Here is a 12,449-nt window from a genome sequence, read left to right as displayed (position 1 = left end):
TCAAGTGCTATTGAACAAAAGTGAGGCTCTTCATGGGTGAATTTACCAATGCCGTTATTCTGAAACTCTGCACAATATTGTGTGAAATGAAACATTCTGTATTTTAAAAACACTGACACATTGAATTTTTTGGACTGTTTCCACGTGCTATGTTATTGACTTGCTATTCCTGCCTTTGTGCTGCTGGCTTGCCAGTTTTGGATTTCTTGTGAACCCCTCGTTCCTGATTAGGCAATACTGCTTTAGAGGGAAAAAGTAACTTGGGAGGGCATTTGAATTTGATTGTTTGCAAATGTTATGCAGCAAAGTAAGAAACGGTTAAGAATAGAAGCCAGCTAGACTGAAGTGTTGCATTCACTTACCATTGTGTCTGTAGGTCTGTAGCTTCCTTGCAGTGCACAAGAAAAGGGGGCATTCTGTTGTCTTGTCATTTGATTGTCAAAAAGGTAGATTCACTAATTAGAACAAGACTCCTCGTTTAACAATAAATAACACTTTTGCTGAGAGTACGCTGGATAAATTGCAGATGCTTTACCAAGGTTGGAGGTGCTTTGGTATTTGGATCTGAGCACACTGGGCAATGATGCCAGTCCTGCACAGTGGCGATTCATTTATATATTTCTTTATTGAAAATGTAAAAATATGTTATGTATTAACATGCCCAAGAGAATAACTCAGTTTTCTAATTCAGATGATCGGCTAGCTGGTGAAACAGTTGTCTGCTTCTGTTCAAGGCTCCACTTCTCTCTCTCTCTCTCTGTGGTGTCTTGTTTGTTTGTTTTTTACAGTAACCCTGAGATTTGCAACTTAGCCTGAGGGAGTAAGACGCAATCCCATGTCCAATGCATATCTTGCAGTAAATGAGATTTAAAAAACACAGGACTGCTTCATTTAATATTGAATGCTCTTTTCTTCAGTCATAAACATACAAACTTAGGCAGTGAGAAGTCGATACTGTGGCGCTTTTGTAAATGATACATATAGAGCCTGATGCAATGAAAAGGAAAATAATTAGAAAGACTTCAGCTTGTTTTGGAGCAGACTGTGAGCAGCTTTGCATGCGTTTTGTCATTCGTTCTTCGTTGTGCCTCTTCTCAGTGTTTGAAGCTGGTGCCACAGGCTTTTGTTGTTCTGATGTGCTGGTTTGCTTTCCTTTTTTAAATTCCCCCCCCTGAATTTAACTGTCTACTTCATCTAAGCCATTCTGCAAATATCTATTAGGTTTTTTCCCGAAGGGACAAGGTGCAGAAGGAGAGTGGGGAGAATGCCTAGAGTAAAATAGGGTGAGACAGGAGGCTCCTTACAGTCCGGACTGTATGGTTGTCCCAAAGTCCATAACTTTCACCAGTCCAAGTAACAGATCCCAAGCTTCATTCCTAGAAATGGTTAAATCTGATGTGGTAGCTCTGTCGAGCTGTGTGTTCCTTGTTGTCTGGGCTTGGGAGAAACAGTAGCACTTCAGAGAGATGGTTTCTCTCAGGCATCTTTTTAATTTCCATACCTTCCATGCTTCCCATTTCCTGGGAGTACAGGTACTCATCCCTGACCTGCTGCTCCTTTCTGCAGTGTGCTTGAGACATGCGCTGGTGGGGCAGAGAACCAGACACAGGAAATTTGTTTAGATGCAACAATCACAGAATTCTTTACTTAACCCTGTCTGCACCTCTGTCCTTCTCTATTGCTTATGAAGAAAGACATGTCTGGGAGGAAAGACAGCTGATTTCTAGACCAAATTTCTCATAGGAAAACTGCTTAAAAATGAGTGAAATGTGGACAGTTTCTGGTGCTGGTTAGAAGACACAATATAAATTGGGTTTGTTTGACAGATTTTGTTCATTTCTTGTGATACAGAGATGATTCAATTCTAAGTACTGTTGTAGTCCATTTTCACAATCTTTGATGAATTTAACTCAATGTTTCCTTAAACAGAGTAGAAATAGAAGGAGAAATGTTTATACATTACTTGTCAGTTTTGAAGTGCTTTTGGAAATAAATAGCATGTTCTTTTGCTGACAGGATTTGAAATCTAGCAATCAGCGAGATGAAATTGCTGCAGCACGTGCATCCCTGAAGGAAAATTCATCTCTCCTACATTCAATATGTTCAGCTTGTTTGGAACATTCAGATGTTGCATCCCTTACAGCCAGCAAGGACTCAATTTGCAATGAAATACAGAATGCTCTCAGCATAATTTCTAATGCTTCCCAAGGAGTTGAAAATAAAATGGAACAACCAACATCTCACACAGCTACTCTTGGAAGTGCACTTGATGAACTTGAGGTACGTAAACCTGTGAGACTGGAATGTTTTTGGAAAACTAGTTTATTTCATTTAAAAAAAACCCAACTGTTGCTATCATAAGTGATGGATCTAAAGGCGTTAGAAACTGATGCTCTGCTTAGTTGTAGTCTTAACAGTATCTCTCTAATTTCATTGGTAGGGATTGCTTCCTTCAAGAGTTTGGAATTAAGTCTTTGTTCAGTATTTCGTAGAATTGTAGAATGTGTTGGATTGGAAGAGACCCTTAAAGCTCATCCAGTCCAGCCCCCTACAGTAAGCAGGGACATCTTTAACTAGATCAGGTTGCTCAGAGCCCCATCAAGCCTGACCTTGAATGGCTCCAGGGATGGGGCCTCCACTACCTCACTGGGCAACCTGTGCCAGTGTTTCACCACCCTCATATTGAAGAACTTCTTCCTAATGTCTAATCCAAATCTACCCCATTTTAATTTAAAACCATTGCCCCTTGTCCTATTGCTACACGACTTTGTAAACAGTCCCTCCCCAGCTTTCTTGTAAGCCCCTTTCAGATACTGAAAAGCCACTATGAGGTCCCTCCACAGCCTCCTCTTCTCCAGGCTGAACAATCCCAACTCTCTCAGCCTGTCCTCACAGGAGAGGTGCTCCAGCCCTCAGATAATTTTTGTGACCCTCCTCTGGACCTGCTCCAACAGTTCCATGTCCTTGTATTGAGGGCTCCAGAGCTGGACACAGTACTCCAGGTGAGGTCTCACCAGCACGGAGTAGAGGGGCAGAATCACCTCCCTTGATCTGCTGGCCATGCTTCTTTTGATGCAGCCCGGGATGTGATTAATCTTCTGGGCCTTGAGTGTGCATTGTTTGCTCATGTCCAGCTTTTTGTCTGCCAGTACCCCCAGGTCCTTTTATGCGGGGCTACTTTCTATCAAATCATCCCCCAGCCTGTACTGATAATGAGGATTAGCCCGACCCAGGTGCAGGACCTTGCACTTGGCCTTGTTGAACCTCATGAGGTTCACATGGGACCATGTCTCCAGTTTGTCCAAGTCCCTCTGGATGACATCCAATCCCTTTGACACATCAACTGCACCACTCAGCTTGGTATCATCTGCAAACTTGCTGAGGGTGCCCTAAATCCCACAGTCTATATCACTGATAAATATGTTAACAGCACTGGTCCCAGTACGGACCGCTGAGGGGCACCACTTGTCACCCACCTCTACCTGAACATTGAGCATTTGACCACTACCTTCTGGCTGAGCTCATCCAACCAATTCCTTATCCACTGAACAGTCTACCCATCAAATCCGTATCTTTCCAACTTAGAAGGATGTTGTAGGGGACTGTGTCAAAGGCCTTGCAGAAATCTAGCTAGATGACTTCCATTGCTCTTCCCTTATCCACTGATGTAGTCACTTCATTGTCGGAAGCCACTAGGTTTGTAACTATTTGACTTCCTTTGAACAGCAGGCAAGAATTAGTTCCAAGTGTGTCATGCATGGTGGAGACAGATACATGTTCTTCTTCAACAAGTGGGCAGAACCCATGCATTTAGTTTACAGATAACTGTGATTGTCCGATGATGGTGGTCACTGCTGCCTTCACTGCATTTAAACTAGTACAATGCAAACTGAAGTCCTGTACTCTGAAACTTGTCATATTATACAATTTATGTAATTGGAGGATTTAGAAACCTAATTATGTTTTCTGCTTATCATTAAATAGAATGCCATAACCAATATGATTTCACAAATTGTACATTTCTACTTCCATTATTTAACCAAATACCTGGAGAAAGTCCGTTCTTTCTTTACTCCTGACCTGATCTTAAGCTTTTGGATGTAGCTTTCGCATTTTTCTCATGGCTGCTCTGGCTCTTACCAGTGTTATTTTCCATTGTCCTGCCAAAAATGGTAAAAGACCTCCTGCAGATGAGATTACATACCCTGCTCCTCATCTGGAGTAACTGATCCAGGCCCAGATCAAGAAAAGGTTTGAAAGGATCAACAAAAGGAATTCAAGTTTCCAAACACCTTTGGAAATATGGGTCTTTTTGGTAGTAAATTCTTAAACTTATCAGATCTCTGCCTTGAAACTGCAATATTGCTGATACATTTTCAGTAGAGTTGATGTTATGACTGATGAGAATAGATTTTGTCTAAAATTTTCAGTGAAAGGTTAGAGAAATACATTGGAATCCATACGTGGCACAAATCTTGTAGTGGCATTTTATTGATCAAAACAGACCTCTCAGGCATGCTCAGAGTTGAATTGGAGAGGTTTTTTCCTCCCCAAAGGAGCAGGCTACAATTGCACGTTACATTTCATCCTTTCTTGAATCTTACACTGGGTTTTAGAATTACAGTTTCTAATCTATTTTAGTAAATATTTCTATTCTATTTGTAGTAAATGGAAGAAAAATACCCATTTAAGAGTAATACATGATTTGTTATAATGAAACTCTGAATGGCAAATGATAAACATTAAATGAGAGCTGTTATTTGCCTGTTTTACTTACACATTTTTAAACAGAATTTGGCAAAAGGATTGCATCTCCTGACTGCAGATGAATCTTGACTGTATGTGAGCAGTACTATTTTAATGCTTTTTAAAATGTAATTAAATTTGTTATTGTTTTAAAATTTAACAGTTATGATAATCACAAACTGGAAAAAAATGTCTTTTCAGTTGATTTTGTTTTTATTTGGAAACATAGGACTATAGAAATATGTCGTAAAAAGCCATTTGTTTATGGAGTTTCAAGTATTATTTTACTTTAATAACATAAATGCAAATTGAAGATGTGCAAGTTAGATAAAGCACAATTTGTAGAGCATTTAACTTATTAAAATGATTTTATGAATTAGTTGGTTGCACTCTTCTTTCTTTTCAGAAAGTTCTATTGGCTAAGGACCTGAAATAACCTTTGCTCTATCTTCTCGTTGCAAATACAGTGCCGTGAAATATTATAGGTTGATGTAGTAAATAGTCTGCTGGGAACAAGTCTCATTAAATGTTCATAGTGTGGAAATGTATCATGGAGCTTACCCAACAGTCTGGTATCTAGATGTTTTGTAATGTCATTTTTCCTTTGCCAGTGCTGGCAGTGTGAAAGTTATTACAGATTTATAGGTGAGGAAACCACCAGTAAAGTTAGAGCAGCTAACTCTTAAATCAGTAGGTTCTCAAGAATTCTTCTTTAAGGCTCCGTATAACTACCATATCATTCATAAACAAACAGAAAATTATAACATTAAAAACTTAACTGCATATTAAGATCTCTGTTAAAAGAGCATGTAGGTGCGGGTTATTTAATACTTTCATTGTCTTGAGTCTGTTGAATAGAAAGAGATTTCTCACAAAATTCTACAAGTCTTGTATGTCTGACTCTGTCGGCATATTCATCTGATATGTGGTCTTTTAATGATCATGGCTATCTAGCAGAGCAATTACATATGAGAAGTTAAAATACTGTAAATCAGTCCAAAATGTCAGGAAATATAACCAGGTTTCTGGATACCCACGATCGCTCTTTTTCAGTGATCAGAAGATCGATGAGGAAGAAAATAGAGATCTAATAATTCTGTTTAAATGCTCGCATACGTTTAGGAACCCAGTTAGCTAACCACTGTCTAGCTCTAATAAAGCTAAACCAAAGAACTGCTTGTTGCATATCTGGTGTCTTCTGATTAGTTGGAAGTTGGATCATCTTTTCTGTGTATATGTACTGGTCACGAATGTTTGATGAAATTGCTTGAAGAATTTCATCTGTAGGCAGAATCTTAAGTTGTGTTTTCCTGGTTATTGTTGCCTAGTGTTTTGTTTTGTTTTAATTCAGAACTGAACTGTAGTAGTTTTTTTGCCTGTGCTATTTGTCCATCTTTGCATGAACTTTCCACAAATTGTCTCCTTAAAGAAAACATTGCTACTCCTGTTTCATCTGTCATTTTGCTAGCTAAATGGCTAACTGGCTGTAGCCTTCAGGTGTGTCTTAGTCTTTCAACTATTAAAGAAGCGGATTCTGTATTAACTCTTAAATATTCTACTTGGCAGGTGTGTTTTACATTATGAGGGATATTATATGCATAGCCTAGTTCTGAGGGTGCTTACTTGAGATATAGGAGTGCAACAGTGAAGTTGCTGCTCCAGTGAATAGTGAGCAAGTGGCAAGACTCCAGCAGAGGCGAGGTGCTCCAGAACACTTTGATATTAAGAACTGTAGAGGGAATGAGAGAGGGAGGTTTTCAAATCTCTAACACAAATAAACCTGTCTTCTGTGTCAGAAATGGATGTCCTGACCTCTGGATACTGGCTTAGAGTGCCTTCCCTTGTCATTCTTAGACAATCATTGTGGATGAGTTTTTCATGTGTAAGATTAGTTTGAAATGATCTATTGGGTGTAAGTTATGTATTTTTAAAAGGTAAATATTTAAACATTAATGACTAGCTTTATGCAGTTTTCTAAATCTTCATTAATATGCTAATTATTAAAGTCAAAGCTTTTCTTTTAAATTTGCTGTGTCTTTGGATATAGCCAAAGTAGCAAAGACCTAGATAATGCAGTCATTAAATACTTGTCCTGCAGGAAAACAGAGCTCTTACTGCTGAGAACTATTTTGATTTTGCTTTTGAAGTTATGCATTCTTAGTTAGAGAGGCAATAGCTGAAAGGGGTTAATTTCTCCTCCATTTCAGAGTCCTTAATGGCACTTCTTACCACTTCTTTACAATTTCCTTTGCTGCATTTCGCTAATTTCCTGAAATGCATATTGTGTTTTTAAGGCAAGCATCAACTTAGCCTGCCTCCAGGTAAATAGGGTGCAGCTTTCCTTTGCATTCAGCCATAATCTCACTATTGTTAGGAAGCAAAGAGAAGAAAGGATGGAAAACTGGATGCCCATACTATACTCTTAATGTGTCTCTAAGTTATTGTTGTGAACAAGTGATCTCTTACTGCCTTCAGCCTTCCAGAAATGTGTCTTCAGGTACATTATATTCTCTTAATTGCAGTAGGGAAGCTTCTGATGACAACATTAAGAGCTGGATTACTGTTCCTATCGGGCATTGGCAGTTCTGTTGTCTGCAAAAGCAAAATGACTTCCTGTGCTGTTGCCTAGGAGAGCCAGTCCAGTTCCGTCTGCTGCCAGCAAGAAGTTGGGGTATATGGAGACGCTTCAGAGTAGAAGAGCAAGCCATCTTCATTCTGTCCAAGCCCTCTTTCTTTTCTTTGGATTTTAGCGTCCATTGACAGGGTCTGCCAGGCCCTGGCAAAATTTCAGCTTTTCTTTTTCTTGGAGAAGGCAAAATTCAGATTTTTTGTAACTATTGAGTAGTTCTTAACTGGCTCCAACTTCTCTGCTTCTACAAAAGAGGATGAAAGCATTGGAGTGCCTATTTCCTTTGCTCTGGCTTTGTGAGTGGACAAATTATGGTACTATCCCAGCTTGGCTTTGGTTCCAAAGTTGTATGTGAGATTAATGTTTTCATAATCAATATATTTTTCACATCTTTCAATTATGAAATATTTCAGAGATACAAATAGGGTTAAAATGTTGCTTTTATGGATGTACAAATAGCTGTGTTTTTAATCTTCAAAATATTTAAGCTCTTTCTCTCCTGCTTGCACATAAACTCCTTTCTGATATAATATACGTATCTGGATAGGTAAGCACTGGTTTGAGAAAATCCAGGTACTTGAAAATACATAGTGAATACTTTAACTTAATCTAATTTTACATCTGCTGAGAGCCCATAAACACCTGACATAGACCCATAAACCATTTTAGTGGGCTAACCTGTCACTTGCTGAAATAAGTCCATAACCTTAGTTTTAGACTTTTTATAGTCTCTCAGAATAGACAACAGAAAATGGCACTAGCAGCAGCACTGGCCTGGTTTTTTACGATACTCTGCAGTGGTATGAATGTCCCAAAATTCGACACAGAAAATGTGGAGACAGGCAGAAATTCGCTGGTACCTTTTCTTTCTAGTCATTGTCTGTAGAAATGTGAGGACTAGAGTTCATGTACTCCTGGTTTGTGGTACAAAGCATAACATAAGCCTGGGGCTTTGGGCCTCTGAAGGTCTTAGAGGTTATTGAAGAAGGTTCAGTGTCCACTGATTTTTTTGTATGTAAATAGGTAATAAGTATGGGGCTGAAGTGCTGAGAGTGTTTAAATAACTAGAACACGTCTAAATTCTTTTAAACTTTCACCCTTCAGGGCAGTGAAACAGTAGCAGAAGTAGAATGTTTAGAAACCTACACTGATCCTGCAGGGTGGGAAATACGAGCTTCCATTTGAATGTCACGGTAATGCAGAAAGATCCTGCAGTGGTTTCCTTTGGAAATAGTCAGATTATGAGGTGTGATTTTTCTCAGGTTTTGCTGGAGAATCTCCCGACTGTCTAAAAACAATTCATGTGTATGTCAGAAAAGATGGGAGGATTGAACATGCAGTAAAGTCTTCCTTTCCCTAAATGATAGCCAATGTGTAAGAGAGTGTTAGTAATAACCAACTTTAAAATTTCAAGGTGACTGAAGTCCCCTTTCACAGCTGTTGAAGTTTTTATCTTATGGTGTTTTAATAGAACATTTTCACCACACTTAGAATTTCCTCAGCTAGACAGTGAAATTGTGATATTGGATCTAAATTGAAAAAATAATTTAAATTCTTCAGCTTAAAATTAGTCTGGCGCATACTGGATAAGCACAGATAAGTTCTCATTTACCTGACCTAAATTCCACTTAAGGGTATATGGCATAGTTTTCTTGTTTCGTATTTCTTCTGGAAGCCTGGAACTAGATATGGATGTAACAGGTGACTGGATTTATGTGGAATTGAATCTTGGTGATCTGGACCATAATGACACTGTTTCAATGTTCAGTTAGACTAAAAATTACTGACTAGAATTTCTTTAAGTGGTCAAATATACTGTCATATTTAATTAAAATGCCACCTCTCCTTTTCTTTCTCTTTAGCATATTTGCCTGACATACAGATGTCTGCTTTTTTTTACCCTAGCTAGTGATAAAGCAAGAGGAAACTTGTATTTGTGAAAAAACATATGTTGAACAGAAGCTACTACTTTGATCTTTGCCCATATTCAGTCTGTTCAAGGTAGCAGCAGTGACTTTCTGCCACAATGTGCGATTCCATTAGACTAAAAGTCAGCAGAACTAGACTGCTCATGCAGTCTGATTTAACATTTTTAGCTGTGAGCTGGCACTGCTGTTTTTGTGTTAAATCCGGATGTTCTCCTGATCACTAAAATTCTGAAGTTTGGGTGTGTTGAACCCCTTTTTCAAACAAAGCTGAGACTCTGGTCTGAGATACCTGTATAAAACACGGAATATTACTGAGTAGTAAACTCAGTGCCATAATTGTGCATGGAAAATACAAGCTTAGTGTATGATACGTATCTTCTTAAAATTTATACATGCAAGACAGGCCTGCTGTATGGGAGGATAAAGAAGACAGATGACCCTCAAGAAGTGCAGACAGACATAGGAAATAGTTTGGAATAAGAAATGTTTTTTTTACAACTGCAGTGACAAAACTCAAAGAGGAGAAACAATGCTGGCTGAGAACTTGGCAAGATGGCACGCAGTTGCCTGTTTTAAGACGTACCTTCTGTGTGGCCATAAACCTGGCAGTTGGGGTGTCAGTTCTTTGCTTAGAAAATGAGGTTGGTAGCTTTTTTGTTGCAGAGTAGGATGTTGTGAAAGTGATAAGTATGCATGCATGTTTATAAAGGTAGACAAATAGTGTTTCTGTTTCCAGAAGAAAACAAGTGAACTTGTAGAAGAAGAAAGGCCAGGTACAGGTGTAGGAGAGGCTGAACCCAAGGATGAAAATCTTGAATCTCATGCAGAAAAAGTAGTAGGAACCAGAGGAAGGACTCGAAGATAGGGCAGTTGTAGTTAGAAGATATCAACATAGGCTGCAGGTAGATGAGATCTTATTCTGCTTTTTCTGTGAGGTGCTTTGGTGTGAATCACTCTGGCTGGAAAGCTCTGTTGCCGTCTTAGCACTGAGTTCAGGCTTGTAGGATTTGGTAACATGGATACTGGCTTAAAAATAGTGAGAGCTGAATGGCAGAGAGAACTTGGCTTTGTCCGCAAATGATCTGTATGCATAGCCCCAGTGTGGGAAACTATCTGCCATGGTCAAAAGTATTTTGAATACTTCAAGGGGAAAGGGCTAGTTGCAGGTCTAGGAAGCATACTGGCACTGTAGTTCATGAAAGTTAAAAATAAGGCAACAACTTAGTTGGGCTGACTTTTCTTACCTGTACTTCTAATGTTTTGCAGAATTTAATTATCTTGGATCCTCTTGTAATGAATGAAGAGAAAATAAGGCCATCACTAGAGAAACGTCTGGAAGCTATTATCAGTGGAGCGGCTTTGCTTGCTGATTCTTCCTGTACGCGGGATTTTCATCGAGAACGCATCATTGCCGAATGCAATGCTATTCGCCAAACTCTGCAAGACCTGCTTTCTGAATACATAAACAATGTAGGTAACCAGACTTTTTCCTTTTTTAAATGTCTGTCTCAAAGCCTATTTTAGTGTATGTAACAATTTAACCTGTAATTAGTGTAAATTAGAGTTTAACCTATAATTATAAGTGTGCCCTTTAAAAGGTTGAAAGGAATATTTTTCTACATAAATTGAAGCAAAAGCTAAATATGGACCCCCAGAAACAGTACAAAAACTATTGTGTCGTACAGCCTGTGTAAGAGCACCAAGGTGCAAGTGAGGAATGACTTAATTGCTAAATTAAAAAGCTAGAACTGTTTGGTAAATCCAGAAATCTGTTTGTCTGGCATGCTTATGGGACAATTAATCTGTGAATTTTGGAAAAGGAATATGGTTTGATTGTGTTTTAAAAATAACTATTAAATTTAAATAGTGGATTTGGCACTTCTTATGTCTGGCAGTTAAATGATAAAACAGTGGAGGCTTGGATACTATTAATATGGTTACATGCTGCTAATACCATGCTTTTCCTCTGGAAACATTTTCTATAGGCAAACTGTTCTCATCTAAAGATACTTCAAGATGATTCATGGAGAGGTCTGGAAACATTTTCTATAGGCAAACTGTTCTTATCTAAAGATACTTCAAGATGATTCATCTAGCACATGGAGAGTATAATTGTATGGTGCAGCTATTTGTTTCCTTTCTTTGGAAGCTGAGATTCCTTTCTATTCTGTAAGATATACTAGTGAACCCAGTCCAAAGTTGTTCTAATGAGACAGTTTTCTTTGTCTTATCCTGTTGTCATTAGGATCATGAAGTGTAGGGACTAAGATAATCCGTGCGTATCAGATGATTTTTCATTTCACAGGTGTTATACTTGTTTATTTTTATTTATGAGGGGGTCAAGGGTGAGTGGGATTTACAGCTAGTTAATTTTCTGTGAATTCAAGTTGCTCTTTAGTCCCTATGCCAGATAAAGATACTTTCATATTTCTATTCAAAATGTAGCTGCAGTTTCCGTTGAATGCAACATCATTATTGAACCTCTTTACACATGGGTTAACTGTGTGAGATTTCTTTAGCTCTGGTTAGCTTGGAATGCTGGTCTTTGATACCTTCTTGTAGATATCTGTTATGATATCAGTTCTAGGGTGGATCAGGTTTGCTGTTAAGTGGTTGAAAGTTTAATAAGGGAAGTGCTCAGCCTGTTGTAGCCAGAGTGAGTGAGAGTGCAAATGTGGTATAAAGCAACCCATACTAGTCCAAAAGATCACTGTGGGTTTGTCGCAAGAACCCTTTAGGGGAATTCTGTGTCTTGCAGGAGTAAAACTACATGATTGTAAGTCAAATGGTCTTAAACTCTTGGACTCTTGAAACAAAATTGTGATTATCTTTTCTATTTCAGAAATAATCATGGTTTTAGGCTTATGTAATGCAGACTAAGGGGAAAAGAATAATACATAACCCACCTCCCTGACTTGAGAAATTCAGGAAGCAGGTAGTTAAATATGGCAAAAAGGGAAAGTGTCGTGTAACTTGCTGTAGAACACGGTGTCTGCACAAGGTGACAAAGACAAGGAGAGAAGCAGAAAGGAAGAAATACAAAAGATTTAAGGGTATGAAATGTTATATTAGGGTCAAATGAAAGGAGTGAATTTTTAGTTTCTTATAGCGTTCTTGGTCTGCTTATACAATTAATATTGATCTCA

General features: G+C 38.5%; 1 protein-coding gene across 1 annotated transcript; it reads left to right on the top strand.

Moving 5' to 3' along the window:
* Positions 1-2,016: 2,016 nt before the first annotated feature.
* On the top strand, positions 2,017-10,804 carry LOC104538251 (catenin alpha-3-like; the record flags this gene model as incomplete). The annotated part of the gene is made up of 2 exons (XM_010181391.1): positions 2,017-2,280; positions 10,570-10,804. Coding segments are annotated over 2 exons (499 nt in total), but the record flags the coding sequence as incomplete, so codon positions are not given.
* Positions 10,805-12,449: the final 1,645 nt, after the last annotated feature.

The sequence above is a fragment of the Mesitornis unicolor genome, unplaced genomic scaffold (assembly GCF_000695765.1).
Source record: "Mesitornis unicolor isolate BGI_N332 unplaced genomic scaffold, ASM69576v1 scaffold14193, whole genome shotgun sequence".
In the NCBI taxonomy this organism is placed as follows: domain Eukaryota; kingdom Metazoa; phylum Chordata; class Aves; order Mesitornithiformes; family Mesitornithidae; genus Mesitornis; species Mesitornis unicolor.
This window is presented reverse-complemented; position numbering and strand designations above follow the sequence as displayed.